Consider the following 15,628-nt stretch of genomic DNA (forward strand, 5'->3'; position numbering starts at 1 on the left):
ATCTGTAAAAAAAAATTTTGTTCTTTAACATGTAATAAACTTAAGGAAAACAAGCTTATTGCTTCAAGAAGTAAAACCATTAGGATATATACATAAATACAGAGAGATTGATTTTAAGGAATTGGGTCACATGATTGTAGAGGCTGGCAAGTCTGTCATTTGTAAGGCCTACTGGCAAGCTGGAAATTCTGGCAGGAGTTGATGTTGCAGTCTTGAGTTCAAAGGCAGTCTGGAGCAGAACTCCTTCTTTAAGTGACCTCAGTCCTTTCTCTCAAGACTTCAAATGATTGGATGAAGCCCACCGACATTTGAGCTCTCCTCAAAGTCTACTGATTTAAATGTTAATTAAATCTAAAAATACCTTTACACAACCTCTAGACTGGATTTGACCAATCATCTGGGTACTATAGTGTAGCTGAGTTGACACATAAAATTAGCCGTCTCACTTGTATTCGAGTGATTTCAGCAGAGTAACAGAAAATCCAATTGGAATGGTTTAAACTGTGTGGAAGTCTCTTAGCTTTCATAGGAAGAGGTCCAGAGACTGGGCAGGCTTTAGGGTAAGTTGATTCAGTAGCTTAAGGATGTCAACAAAGACCCAAGTTATGCTATCCATACTGTCTGTTTCATTCTCACTGTAGTATGGCTTGGAGAGGCAGTTGTTCGTATCTGGTGAGAGACATCCTGGCTTCCCATGGCTCTTTGAAGGTGTACTTATGCCTGCATATCTGTAAACCAGTCACGAGCAGGAGGGTTGCCAAGAACCTACTTAACATAAAATGTACCCAAATTAGAATATCATAAAAAGGAAAGAAACTAAGAAAAGTACCACTTTCAGAACTCAGGAGCTTACTTGGCGAGAAAGAGATAGCTGAGTTATACAGAGGTCGATTCATTGGCTTTACGTGAAATCTGAAGACACTAGAGTATTATGTAAGAAGATTGAGAAATACCTGCTCTGCTGAGCAAAGTAAAGGTTACACACATTTTTTTTTTTTCATTTAAGTTAGTCTGTATATGTAGGACAGGTGGGAATTGGCAGCCAAACATGCTGAGTCATAAAGGTAATGGAATTATTGACCATTTTTAGTTTAGGATGTGGAAAGTTGCATTGATATCCTCTTTTTTTAATGTTCTGACTTCAGTGTTTTATTTTAGTGAATGTAATAGTTATTTACTGACTTGTCTGCCATCATTGGACTTGTTCATAGGGTTTAAGTTCATTTCACTCCTAGGTTTTCAGGTACCAGACTGCCGATTTGGGGATTTTGGGTCATTTTAGTGTATAATGGGATTTTCTAACAACTGTTATACACATAAGATTTGTCCATTTTTACAGATACTTGGGGTAGTAACAGGAATTGAATGATTTTTGTACTTCAGAAAGCTTTTTTGTTATTTGTCTCTGGCTTTACATGAGTTTTCTAAAAGGGAATTAGAATTTTACATTATGTTCTAGATTTAATATAACCTGAAAAACTCTCGGCTTCATGAATATAGCTTGGTATTGGCCCTACTTTGGGGTAGATATTGTATTGGACATGTTTTGGTGTCTGCTACCACCAGTTTACCCTACTTCCTATTTACTTCATATAATAGCCTTGAGCTTTTTATTTTTGTTTTTGAGGTTCCAGCTTTTATCTCTTCTTAGTCCATGTAACTGTGGAACTGACTTCACTTCTAGCTCCCGAGATGCATGTCGTTCAGGTCTGGCCAGTTAGAGCATTACAGTCTTTCTGTTGCGAGGCTGAGACTTTTCCTGAGATCTCACGTATTGAGTGAGGTCCTCTTACTTGTGGGGTGTGAGCCTGAGAGCAAGAAGGGGCTATTGCTGCAGCAACCATCTTGAGCACCGCAGCAAAGAGTAGCCCCCGCTCCCCGCAACTAGAGAAAGCCCAAACGAAGACCCAACACAGCCAAAAAAAAAATGAATTTCCCATTTCTCTTGCTACTTTGCCCAACCCAGCCAGGGTTAACAGCCTGTTATATATCCTTCAAGACTGTTGTCTATGCACAAAAATGGAAATAGAGATAATAAAAATATATATTTAAGTATATAAACAGAGAGAGTCAGTCAGGCAGTCAGTCAAGCGGAGATACAGAGTCCAGCAAAAACACAGTTTGATAGACTCACAGACGGGGACACAGAGAAAGAGAGATAAAGACAAGAGGCATAGAAAGCCCCACAGAGAATCTGACAGGAACACACACACACACACACACACACACACACACACACACACACAAATAACTTTCACTGTCTTAAAAATCCTGTGTTCTACCTATTCATTGCCCACTCGCACCCCCAACCCCAGCAAACACTTGATTTTTTAACTGTCTCCATAGTTTTACCTTTTCCAGAATATCATCAAAGTTGGAAACATACAGTATGTAGCCTTTTCATATTTGCTTCTTTCACTTAGTAATATGCATTTAAGTTTGCTCTATGGACTTTTGTGGCTTCATACCTCATTTCTTTTTAGTGCTGGTCAATATTCCATTGTCTGGATGCACCACAGTGTATTTATCCATTCACTTGCTGAGGGATATCTTGGTTGCTTCAAAGTTTTGACGATTATGAATAAAGCAGCTGTAAACATTCATGTGCAAGTTTCGGTGTAAATATAAGTTTTCAGCCTCTTTGGGTAGATGTCAAGGAGTGTGATTGCTGGATTGTATGGTAAGAGTATGTTTGCTTTTGTAAGAAACTTCCAAACTGTCTTGAAAAGTGGCCGTATGATCTTGCATTCCCACAAGCAATGAATGAGAGTTTGTTGTTCCATATCCTCACCAGCATTTGGCATTGTCATTGTTATGGATTTTTTCATTCTGATAAGTATGTATGGTATCCCATGGTTGTTTTAATTTGCCATTCTCTATTGAAATATGATGTTGATAATCTTTTCATATACTTATTTGCCATCTGTGTCTTCTCTTTGGTGATGTATCTGTTCAGATCTTTTGCTCATTTTTTTAATTGGGCTTTTTGTTTTCTTATTGTTGAGTTTTAGGGTTTCTTTGTATATGTTGTATACCAGTCCTTTATCAGATATGTGTTTTATAAGATTTTCTCCAGTCTGGCTTGTCTTTTCGTTCTCTTAATGGTGTCTTTTGCAGAGCTGAAGTTTTTAATTTCAATCAACTCCAGCTTCATTCACAAGCACACCATTTCTTTTTTCCAGATTGTGATTTTTGGTGTCATTGTCAAGCCCAAGATCACCTGGGTTTTCTTCCTTGTTATCTTCCAGGAGTTTTTTAGTTTTGCATTTTGCCCTTAGGTCTATGATCCATTTTGAGTTAATTTTTGTGAAGTGTGTAAGGTCTGTATCTAGATTTGAATTTTTTTTTTTTCCGGCATGTCTGTGTCCGCTTGTTAAGCAGCATTTGTTGAAGACTTTCCCTTTCACACCAAAGTGCCTTTGCTCTGTTGTTGAAGATCAGTTGTCTGGTTTTGGTATTAGAGTAATGCTGGCCTTATAGAATGAGTTAGGAAGTAGTCTGTCTCTTTGTATTTTCTGGAAGAGATTGTAGAGAACTGGTACAATTTCTTCCTTAAATGTTTGGTGGAATTCACCAGTAAAGCCATCTGGGCCTGGTGCTTTCTGTTTTGGAAGGCTATTATTCATTCATTTTCTTTAATGGATTTGGGCCTATTCAGGTTATCTATTTCTCATTGTGTGAGTTTTGGTAGATTGTGTCTTTCAAATTATTGGTTCATTTCATCTAGAATATAAAATTTGTTGGCATAGAGTTGTTCATATTTCCTTTACTATGCTTTTAATGCTTTGGGGAGCAATAGTGATGTCCCATCTTTCATTTCTGATATTAGTAATTTTTTCCTTAGTTAACCTGGCTAGAGGCTTACCAATTATATTGTTCTTTTCAGAGAATCAGTTTTTGGTTTCACTGACTTTTTTTTTTCTCTTGATTTCCCATTTTCAGTATCTCTGATTTGTGTTCCAATTTTTATTATTCTCTTCTGCTTACTTTGCTGTTTCTCTGGCTTCCTAAAGTGGACGTGTAGGTTATTGATTTTAGGTCTTCTTTTCTAATACGTGTATTCAGTGCTGTAATTTTCCCCTAAGCAATAGTTTTGCTGTATCCCACATACTTTGGTAAATTGCATTTTTATGTACTTCAAAATATTTAAAAATTTATTTTTAGACTCCTTGTTTAACCCACGTGTTATTTAGAAAAAAATTTAAAAAGTATTTTGCAGTTTTCCAGCTATCTTTCTGTTACTGATTTGTAGTTTAATTCCATTAGCATACTTTGTATGATTTCCGTTCTTTTAAATTTGTTTAGGTGTGTTTTATGCCTGTGACTGTGGTCTGTCTTGGTGAATGTTGCATGGGAAGTTGAGAAGAAGATGTATTCTACTGTTGTTGAAATATTAATATAGATATAAATTAGATCCAGTTGATTGATGGTACTGTTTAAATATGTTCTCACTGATTTCTTCCTATTGCATTTGTCAATTAATGTTAGAGGTGTCTTGAAGTCTCCAACTGTAATAGTGAATTTATCTATTTGTGCAGGTCTATAAGTTTTTCCCTAACATGTTTTGACACCGTTTTTAGGAGTATACACATTAAAGCTTGTTACGTCTTCTTGGAGAATCGACTCCTTTATCATTATGTAATGCTCCTCTTTATTCCTGATAACTTCTTTTGCTCTTAAGTCTGCCCTGTCTGAAATTTAATATAGTTACTCCTGCTTTCTTTTGCTTAGTATTACTCTGTCTTTATATTTAAAGTGGATTTCTTGTAGGCATCGTACAATTGGGTCTTTTTTTCTTTTCTTTTTTTAATTCACTCTAACATTCTGTGTGTTTTAATTGGTGTATTTTAGACTGTTGGCATTTAAAGTACTTGTTGATATAGGTGGATTATTATCTACTGTATTTGTTATGTTTTCTATTAGTTGCCCTTGCTTGTTTTTCTTCTACTCTTTTTCTGCCTTCTTTTGTCTTAGTCTTTTTATATGACTCCATTTCTTCTCTTTTCTGAGCATATCAACTATTCTTCTTTTAAAATTTTTCTTTAGTTGTTGCCCTTGTGTTTGATACATTTACAATTTGTCCAAGTCCTCTTTAAAATAACATTTTACTACTTTTGGGCTTCCCTGGTGGCACAGTGGTTAAGAATCCACCTGCCAATACAGGGGACGTGGGTTCAAGCCCTGGTCTGGGAAGATCCCACATGCCGCAGAGCAACTAAGCCCGTGCACCACAACTACTGAGCCTGCTCTCTAGAGCCCACAAGCCACAACTACTGAGCCCGCTCACCACAACTAGTGAAGCCCGCGTGCCTAGAGCCCCTGCTGCGCAACAAGAGAAGCCACCGCAATGAGAAGCCTGCACACCGCAACGAAGAGTAGCCCCCACTCGCCACAACTAGAGAAAGCCTGTGTGCAACAGTGAAGACCCAACGCGGCCAGAAATAAATAAAATAAATTTAAAATAAATAAGTAAAATAACATTATACTACTTTAGGTTGTATAGGTACCTCATAGCAGAGTATTCCCATTTCCTCCGTCCCATCCCTTATAACATTGGTTTTCATTTTACTTATCCACAAGCTATACTCAGTGAATGCATTTTTGCTATTATTATTTTGAACAGACTGTTAACTGTTTGGGCAATCGATAAGAAAAATAAAGATTTTATTTTACCTTCATTTAAGTTGGTAGGTTTTTTCTTTCAACACTTTAAATATTTCATTTCACTCTCTTCTTGCTTGTATGGTTTCCGAGGAGAAATCCAGTATACATTTTATCTTTGCTATTGTAAAGGTAAGCTGTTTTTTTTCCTTCTGGCTTCTATCAAGATTTTCTTTTTGTCTTGGATTCTCAGTAGTTTGAATGTGATATACCTAGGTGTAGATGTTTTAATATTTATCCTCCTTTATCTTCTTTAAGTTTCCTGGATCTGTGGTTTGATATTTATCATTTGGGGAAATTTCAATCATTATTACTTTCAGTATTTTTTCTGTCCTCCCTCCCTCCCTCCTTCCTTTCCTTCCTTCCTCCCTTCCCCCTTTGATTCTAGTATTCCCATTTACATGTATGTTGTAATTGTCCCACATTTTGGATATTCTTTTTTTCTCTTTTTATTTTCCTTTGCATTTCAGCTTTTGGAAGTTCCTTTTGACATATCTTCAAGCTCACTGATTCTTTGCTCACATATGTCTGGTGTATTGATGAGCCCATCAAAGGCATTCTTTATTTCTGTTACAGTGTTTTTGATTTCTGTCATTTCCTTTTGGTTGTTTCTTAGAATTTCCATTTTTCTGCTTACAATACCCATCTGTTCTTGCATATTGTCTATTTTTTCCATTAGAGCCCTTAGAACATTAATCATAGTTACTTAAAAATTCCTGGTTTGATAATTCCAATTTCTCTTCTATATCTGAATCTCCCTGATGCTTGCTTTTTCTCTTCAGACTGTGTTTTAGCATGCCTTGTAATTTTTCACTGAAAGGCAGATAAGATGTATTGGATAAAATAAACTGAGATAAATCGGCCTTTAGTGTAAGGTTTTATGTTTATCTGGCTAGCAGTTAGGTTGTGTTTATTGTTTGCTGAAGCTGTGTCAGAGGCTAAGATTTCCTCCCCTGTTGTCTTTTGGTTTCTCTGGAGACTTCTTAAATAAGGTCTGAGATATGCAGTTCTTTCAGGTGTTGTACCCTGTTATTATATATGATGGTAAGTTATGGGGGGAGGGGAAGTGTTCTGTAGCCCTGTGATTTGGTCTCAGTTTTTTAGTGAGCCTATATCCTTCAGACATGTTTATCAGTTTTCTTGTTTCTTTTCCCTCTGAAGTGAGACAGGAATGCTAAAAGGTGCTTGAGTTCAGTGTTTCTTTCCCCTAAGTCAAAGGCTAGAGTGTTCTGGAGTTGGATATTTCCTCTTTGCCATGCTGATAAGGCTCTTATTGAACCCCAGTTAGTTAGGCTCTGGTAAAATAGTTTCTCTTGAGGGCAAACCTTGTTAAAGAACAGAATGCTTTGGGTGTATTTCATCATGACTGTTTTTCCTCTCCCCTTGCTGGAAGAACAACTTGATTTATCTCTGATCTTCAGTAGCGATAAGCTGGTAGGGTTCCTGGTGATAAAACTCCCAAAAGGTGGTGGTGAGGGCTTCCCTAAGACTGGAACCCCTGGAGTTTTTACTCTTAAACTTGTTCACGCTGAGCCTCTAGCAACTGTCAATTACAGTTTAGGCTTTCCTACCAAGGTAATGGTTCTTGTGGAGGTTTCTGCTTCTGGGCCTCTGCTCTGGGGAATTGGTGATTCTCTGTATCTACCTGTCTCTCTCACCAATTTTGGGGGCAGTGGTTTGCTCTGTGACCTCAGTTCTCTGATGGATCTAAGAAGAGCTGTTGATTTTTAGTTTGTTTTGCTATTTTCTCATTGTGAGGATGGGTGTGGCGACTTCCAAACTCCTTACTGTTGGACCAGAAACCATAATTCCTCTGTGCTAATTGTTTGTTTGGTTTTTTTTTTAATTCTGTATTTTACTTTTCTTATTAAGGAATACAACACATCTCTAGGTGATAAAACTTTCTTTTATCTAGCTGCATAATGTGCCATGGTATGGATATACTGGGCTTATTCAACCATTCTCCCTTGATGGGCACTCAGTTTTCCCCATCTTTTTTCCATTACAAACAGTACTGCTAGAAATGTGCTTATCCATGTATACATGCATACTGGTGCTGATATTTCCTTAGGTTACTTCCAAAAGTGGGATAGTCAAGTCAAGGGATATTTTCTTTTGTCAGCATACTTTGCCAAAAAATTGTAGCAGTGTATGAGTTTCCTTTCATTTGGACATCACTGGATATTGCCAATCTGATAGGTGAAAATGGTTTCTCATTGTTTCTTTGATTAGTACTTTCCTGATTACTAGTGAGGTCTGAAGCATCTTACATATGTTTACCGTTTTGATTTCCTGTGTGCATCTTTATTTGTGATTTTGCCGTTTCTTTCATTTGGGTTATTTGTTTTTTCCTTATAAATTTGTATATTAGGCACAGTTGTTAATATATTTAAAAATTATTATTTGTGCTCCTTGTAGAAAAGTCAGAAAATGGCAGCATAAGAAGAAAGTAAAAACCACCCATCTACTCACACAGAGATAAACTGCTCTTAGAATTTTGATATTGGACATTTTTCTAAGCATATGTATGTATATAAATTCCTACCAAAGTGAAATTTTACTTGGCATGCTATATAAAAAATATTATTACATATGATTTTATTAATGTTTAAATACAATGTAGGAAAAAATATCAAGCAATAGAAAAAACTTTTTGAAATGCAGGTCATGACCCGCAAAACTGATTTCATGACCCACAGTTTGAAAACATTGCTTAAAACTACGTAAATATACAACCTCGATAGAAATAAAAACCAAATTAAAAATATGGGAACAATAAATATATCCCTTAATTCAGCATAATTTGAATGCCTTCTAAAATTTTCATTTATTTAGTTTTGTTTCAGACATTTAAAAAATTCAGTATTACTGAAATGTTCAAACATACTTAAAAGTAGAGAAGATGGTATGATGAATCCCAGTGTCCACATCCCTCACATTTAGCAGTTATCACATTTTGCTAATCTTGTTTATTTCTCTCCCCCCACTTGTTTTTATTTTGCTGGGTTATTTTTGAGTGAATCCCTTGCATTATATTGTAAACATAAATTCTTGATTATCTGCCTTTAATCTATAATGAAATTGCTATTATGTTAAAAAATACAAGAAAGAGGCCTACCTAACAAAATTGGCAATTTTATAATATTATCTAACTGTCCATATTTAAATTTATGTAGTTGTCTCAAAAATATTTTTAATAGTTGGCTTTATTTGAATCAGGATGCAAACAAGAAATCTGCACATTGTATGTGGTTAATTATTATCTTAAGTCTGTTGTAATCTACAGTACCCACCCTTGCCTTTTAAAAATTTTACTCCTTTATTTATTGAAGAATAGACCACAATTTGGATTTGACAGATGCTTCCTTTTGGTGGTGGGTAGCTTGTTCTTCTAACTCTGATATTTCCTATAAAGGGAAGTTAAATCCAGATGATTATTTAGATATAAGTTCACTTCTTTGGCAATTGTACTTCAGAGGTGATGCTGGAAGCTATTATCTGTTATAGTTTCTCTGGGCAGGAATTTGGGAGCATCTTGGCTGGGCAGTTTTGGCTTGGATTCTCTCATGAGATTGCAGTGAGATGTTGACTGGAGGTCACTAGAAGGTGTAACTAGGGTTGGGAGAATCTACTCCAGGGGGGCTCCCTCACATCACTAGCAAACTGTAGTTCCACTGTTGCGGGAAGGTCTCAGTTCTTCTTAGCACCGGCCTTTCAAAAGTGTTGCTTGACTATTCTGACAGCTTGGTGGCTGGCTTCTCTCGGGGCAAATGATCCAGGAAAATAAGATGGAAGCTGCAATAACTTTATGACCTAGCCTTGGTGGTCAGTGACATTACCACGTCTTCAGTATTCTGTTGGTCACACAGGCCATCCTTGAATAGACGGCATGGATACCAGCAGATGAAAATTACTGGGGTCACCTTAGAGGCAGGCTACTGTAAATGATTTTAATTTAAAATTAAAAGTACAGGATTTATAAATTTGTGATCCTACACTTGTCTTTTTTTTAATACTAAAAAACCTTGGTTCCTAAGAAATTAACATTGTCCTACAATATACCTATAATAATTTCAAGATAACAATGTTAATGTTAATTACTAAGAAGACTGCTGAATGCAGTTTTAAGATTTCTTATTGGTTCTTTTTGTCCTTAGCATATGCCCCACTAGGGATAATATAGTCAGAATACCATATCAGTTAATGTAATATAGACGGTTTGATACACATGTAGGTTCATCTGTTTCTAATTTTTCAGGTACTGTTTTTCTAACCTTTTCAGTTTGATGATGTATAGTTAATCATGTGAAACATTTACATGGTTCCAAACTCAAAACTGTAAAACAGGGCACATTCAGAGTAGTCTCATTTTCATTCCTTTTTCCAGTTCTCTCCCTTACCTAGGGACAACTTTTTTTTTTTAAGTGTTTAGTTCATCCTTACAGTTTTTCTTTGCTGCATATTCCTCCCCCTTTTATATAAAAGATGCCATATTAATAACTGCTCTGCTGTTCCTGGTTCTTTTCATTTAACTATATATACTGAAAATTACTCCCTATCAGTAGACAGACATGGCTACACAGTACTCTGCTGTATGGCTCTATCCTAGTTTATTCAGTTAGTCTCCCACTGACAGATGCTTGCATTGCTTCCAGTCTTTTGCTATTAGAAATAATGCTGCTTTGAATAGCTCTCTGCCTACACCATCTTGTATTTTTGTCAGTGAATTTTTGGGACAGGCCCCTAGAATTGGGCTGGTTAGGTCAGAGAGAAATGGAAATGCTAAATATGATTAAGCTAGCTAGATATTGCCAAATTCCTAGCAATGTATGAGAGTGTTCCTTACAGCTTTGCCATTAGAGTCTGGTGTCATACATTTGAGTTGTTGTCAGTTTGTTATTGTGGTGAAGTTTTAGCTTGAGAAATAAATTTTTATTATGAACAAGGCTAAGTGACTTTCCATTGGTTTAAGGGCAGTTGGCTACTGCTTGTGTGTGTGTGTGTGTGTGTGGTGTGTGTGTGTGTGTGTGTGTGTGTGTGTGTGTGTGTGTGGTCTGGGTTATCTCTCTGTCTTTTGCCCACTTTTCTGTGTGGTTATTAATCTTTTTCTTTCCAATTTAGAGAGGCTTTTTTAGTGGGTATAAGTAAGTTATCTGGAATAAGTTGCTAATGATTTTTTGCCAGTTTGCTATATTTTTCTAAATTTGCTTACAGTGTTTTCGGCCACTCAGTAGATTTTTGTTTTTACATAGTTATATTATCAGTCTTTTCCCCTTGTTGCATCTTGGTTTGATTCCTAGTTAGGAAAGTTTTCCCCACTCTGAGGTTATTAAGGAATTCATGTTTAAAAAAAATACTTTCATGGTTTTATTTTTTATATTTAGAACTGGTTCGTTTGCTTTTTATGCTGGTATATATGTTGTGAGGAACAGACCAGTTTTAACTATTTCTATCTGGCTCTTCACGTTGTCCCAATATTGCTGATCTATAATAAGTTGATCTTTTCTCCCACTGAATTGGTACGATGCCATCTTTATCATTTACTGAAGTTCCATATATACCTGGGTATAATTCTGGATTTCTGTTTTATTTCATGTTCCTTTAGCAGTATCGCACTTTTTAATTATAGGCATTCATTATGCTGTCTTAAACTATCTGGGCTGGTAGAGCCTAGTGCCCACCCCGCCTTTCTCTTTCAGATATTTTCGTTGCTATTCTTACTTAGTTATTTTCCTATGTGGATATAACATCAGCTTATCTAATTGTAGGAAGAAAACAAGGTATTTTTAAAAATAGAGCTTTGTTTAATTTATAAATTACTTAGGGAAAATCTTTATCATGTTGAACCTTCCTAAGAATGTATCCATTTTTTTCATTTATAGTTTTTTGCCTTTTAAAAGTGTTTTGTAATTTATCTCTGAAGTATTTTGCACATTTCTTAAATTAAAAAAAAATTTATTTATTATAAATGGGACCTCCATTTTTTTTCTTTTAACTGGTAGTTATGTTAATGACTACTGTATGTTTTATTTTATTTTTTTAGATCTTTTTAAAAAATTTATTTTATTATTTATTTTATTTTTGGCTGCATTGGGTCTTCATTGCTGCATGCGGTCTTTTCTCTAGTTGCGGAGAGCAGGTGCTACTCTTCGTTGAGGTGCGTGCGATTCTCATTGCGGTGGCTTCTCTTGTTGTGGAGCACGGGCTCTAAGTGCGTGGGCTTCAGTAGTTGTGGCACTTGGGTTCAGTAGTTGTGGCTCTCGGGCTCTAGAGCGCAGGCTCAGTAGTTGTGGCGCATGGACTTAGTTGCTCCGTGGCATGTGGGATCTTCCCGGACCAGGGCTTGAACCCGTGTCCCCTGCATTGGCAGGCGGATTCTTAACCACTGTGCCACCAGGGAAGCCCAATGACTACTGTATGTTTTATTTCTGCTGTTTTTCTAAATTGTGTCACTGTTTTTAACAGTTTTTTTAATTGAATGTATATGTCCTTTCAGAGAACAAACGTTCAGGTCATCTGCATGCAGGGATAGTTTTAGCTCTTCTGTTTCAATTCTTACTCTAATTCAGTACTGTCTAATAGAAACAGAATGCAAGACGTTATATTTTAATTTAAAATAATCTGTTAGTCTCATTTTTTAAAGCTGTGTTAATTTTAATAATATTTTTATTTTACCCAGTATATCAATAGATTATTCCAATATGTAACCAATATAACAAATTATCAAGATATTTTATTTTTTTTAGTTGTTGTAGTAAGCTTTTGAAATCCCATGTACGTTTTACACTTCAGGCACGTTTGGACTAGCCACATTTCAAGTGTTCAGTTGCCACACGTAGCTAGTAGCAGTTGTATTGGGCTGTGCAACTCTAGATACTCTGTGTGTAACTGTGTTACTTAATAACATCAAAGATAGTGAGATAGATGGATCAAATACACAATCTTTGTTAATCTACTTTAAACTCAAAATCATCAATATATTTCCATATCAATATCGTACCTCTACAGTGTTTTTCAAAGTGCATGGTGTGGTATAGATGAACCATAATAACCCATTTGTTTGTTTATTTGGTTTGGTTTTTTTGCTTAATGTTTTTAGGTATTTTATTATTATATTGGTTTTAGTGAACATGCTTATAGATAAATCTTTTCTATCTTTTATTTCCTTGTGCTAAATATCTATAAAAGCCCTTGCTACGTAAAAGGGTACATGATTGTTAAAGCTTTGGGTGCATGTTGCCAAATTATATTTTGTAAATATACCAGTTTACTACTGGCACTATGTAACAGTGTCTGTTTATCTCACACCTTTGTTAATACTGTGTAGTTTTTCTTTTGAAATATTTTCCCTTTAGTTAAAAGTGGTATATTGTTTGATTTGTATATTTTGATTAATAGTGAGATTAAGTACATAGGCATTTTTTTGTGTATCGACAGTTAATTTTGTTTTTCATTTTCTCGTGCTACTGGTCTTTTTTGGTACTGATTTGTAAGACTTTGTTTTATATTAAGAAAATTAATCCGTTATGTTGCAAATAGGTTTCTTCATCTTGTCATTTATTTGCCTTTTACCTCTATTTCATATTTATTTCTTACATATGTGTTTCTAAATTTTTATTTAGTGAAATTTGTCAGTTTTTTAATAGGTTTGTTTTTGGTATAATTCCCAATCTGCCTTTGGGGTTACACATTTGTCCCAGTACTATTCTGCCTCTTTTTTTCCTTCACTGATTTAAAATGGCTGTTTTCATAGTAGATACGTATTTGGGATTTTTTTTTTTCTGGTGTATATTATATGCATTTTTCTGTCTGTCCCAATAGTACAGTAGGTCATATTAATTTCTGGTAGGGCAAATGTTTATTTTCAGAAACGTTTTGGTCGATACCCTGGTTTTGTTTTCTTCAAGGTGAACTTTAGAATTAGTTTCTCAAGTTAAGTGTTCTTTCAGCAAAAGAAAATAACAAATCATTGGTCCTTTTACTGAAATTGCATTAAAATACAGAATTTTACAATTTGGTGAATCCTTAATAAATTTGTATAATTGTTAAAGTTTATTCCTAGTTGTTGGTAGTATTTTTTTTTCTATTGCAGTCATTTAAATTTTACTTTCTAATTGTTTCTAATTTTAATTTCTAATTGTTGCTGGCATATATAAAGTCTTCTATTTTTTGTGTATGATTTTTTTCTAACACAGCTACTTTTTTTTTTATTCTTTCGGATCTTTTAGAATCTCATCTCATCTACCAATAATCATGTTTTTGTCACTTTTCAGTATTTATACTTTGTTTTTAATTTTACTTACTAACTTCTAGAATAGTTAGTAATAATGAACATTCTTGTCTTGTGTATAGCATCTGGCATTTTACTATTAAATATGACAGTAGTTATTGGTTTCAGAGAGGTACCATTATAAACTTTTAGGAAAGTATCTTTCTATTGCAAGTTTACTGTGAAATCTTTGCTCTGTTCTGTTTGTTTTTTTTTTTTTTTTGGCTGTGCCACACAGCTTGCAGGATCCCTGGACCAGGGATCAAACCTGGGCCCCGCCGTGAAAGCGCCGAGTCCTAACCACTGGACCACCAGGGAATTCCCTTTGCTCTGTTTTTAATCATGAACTTTCTTCAGATGCCTTTTTTTGGCATATTGATAACTTTTTTACTTTGAAAGATAGATGTATTGAATTTTATTAGCTTTTCCATTCTTGAATTGATAAATTAAACTGCCTGATTGAGATATTTGTAGATATAGCTTTAGATTCAATTTGTGCAAGTTTCACTTAGGAATTTTGAATCTATCGTATGTATGTTGTGTATGTGCTATGTGCTGTTTTAGGTTTTAGTAGCAGGATTAATAAGCTGGTATTATAAAGTTGTAATTTGTATGCTTTCAAATGCTCTGGAGCTGTATAAATGAATTAAATTATATGTTTATTGAAAACTTAATAGAAGTAATCTAAAGCCCGACTGAGCCCAGACTCTTCTTTTATTAAAAGTAATTCTTATAACATCTTTAAATTTTCTTTGATGAACTATACTGATTTTATTCAGCTTCTGCTGAGAGACAATTTGTTCAATATGTAAAACAGCTAAGAATTTATTTTACATCAATCATACCCAGAAACTATGCAGTGTGGAAATTAGCAGTGTTGATTTTATATCATAGCAGTTTTCTTTGGGAGAAGAAAACTGGCTAGATATTTCCTTGGGATGGTATTGATATTAAATTCAGAGAGACGGGGATGAACATTATTAAATGACAGAAGTAGCAGTTCTTTTCAAGGATTAATTTTCTCCCCAGCATTTTATTTTAAAAAAATTCTGAACCTATAGAAAAGTTGTAAGAACAAAATCTTTAATGTATTAATTGTTGTTCTTAGGTGCATTTTATCTGGTGTTTGAATATATGGACCATGATCTGATGGGACTACTGGAATCAGGCTTGGTTCATTTTAATGAAAATCACATAAAGTCATTTATGAGACAGCTCATGGAAGGTCTGGATTATTGTCATAAGAAGAACTTTTTGCATCGAGATATTAAATGTTCAAATATTCTTCTAAATAATAGGTATGATATGAGTTTGATATATATGTTTAAAATGAGTCTTATATAATGTATACCTTGATTCTGTTAAAAAGATTTAAAATTTAGGTTTTTATTGCTCAGACTATTTTAACAAAATCAATATTACAGCTTGGGCTACGTCTGAAGTTGTGTTAAATATACTTTAGTTGATTAACTTCCAATAATAGTTTGTAATGTATGTAAAATAATACTTAGTTGACTTGTTGAAGTTCCATCCATCCCCTCAATCCAAGCAATTTAATAGGATTAGTTGGATCAAACCTCTAAAGAACTTTACAGTCCCTTTGACCTTATATAAATAGGGGTTTTCGAGTCATAAAGACCTGAGTTTGAATCACATAATAGTTTGTATCTATATACTAGTATACATAAACCATATAGT

At 34.8% G+C, this 15,628-nt stretch overlaps 1 protein-coding gene across 2 annotated transcripts in view; it reads left to right on the plus strand.

Annotated features, from left to right (window-relative positions):
* CDK13 (cyclin dependent kinase 13) overlaps positions 1–15,628 on the plus strand; it is a 113,657-nt gene that overhangs the window by 55,896 nt on the left and 42,133 nt on the right. For both annotated transcript variants that reach the window (XM_036864374.1, XM_036864375.1), the window contains exon 7: positions 15,039–15,228. In XM_036864374.1, coding sequence (XP_036720269.1) covers positions 15,039–15,228 — 190 coding nt within the window. The remainder of the gene's footprint in view (positions 1–15,038; positions 15,229–15,628) is intronic.

The sequence above is a fragment of the Balaenoptera musculus genome, chromosome 9 (genome assembly GCF_009873245.2).
Source record: "Balaenoptera musculus isolate JJ_BM4_2016_0621 chromosome 9, mBalMus1.pri.v3, whole genome shotgun sequence".
Lineage (NCBI taxonomy): Eukaryota > Metazoa > Chordata > Mammalia > Artiodactyla > Balaenopteridae > Balaenoptera > Balaenoptera musculus.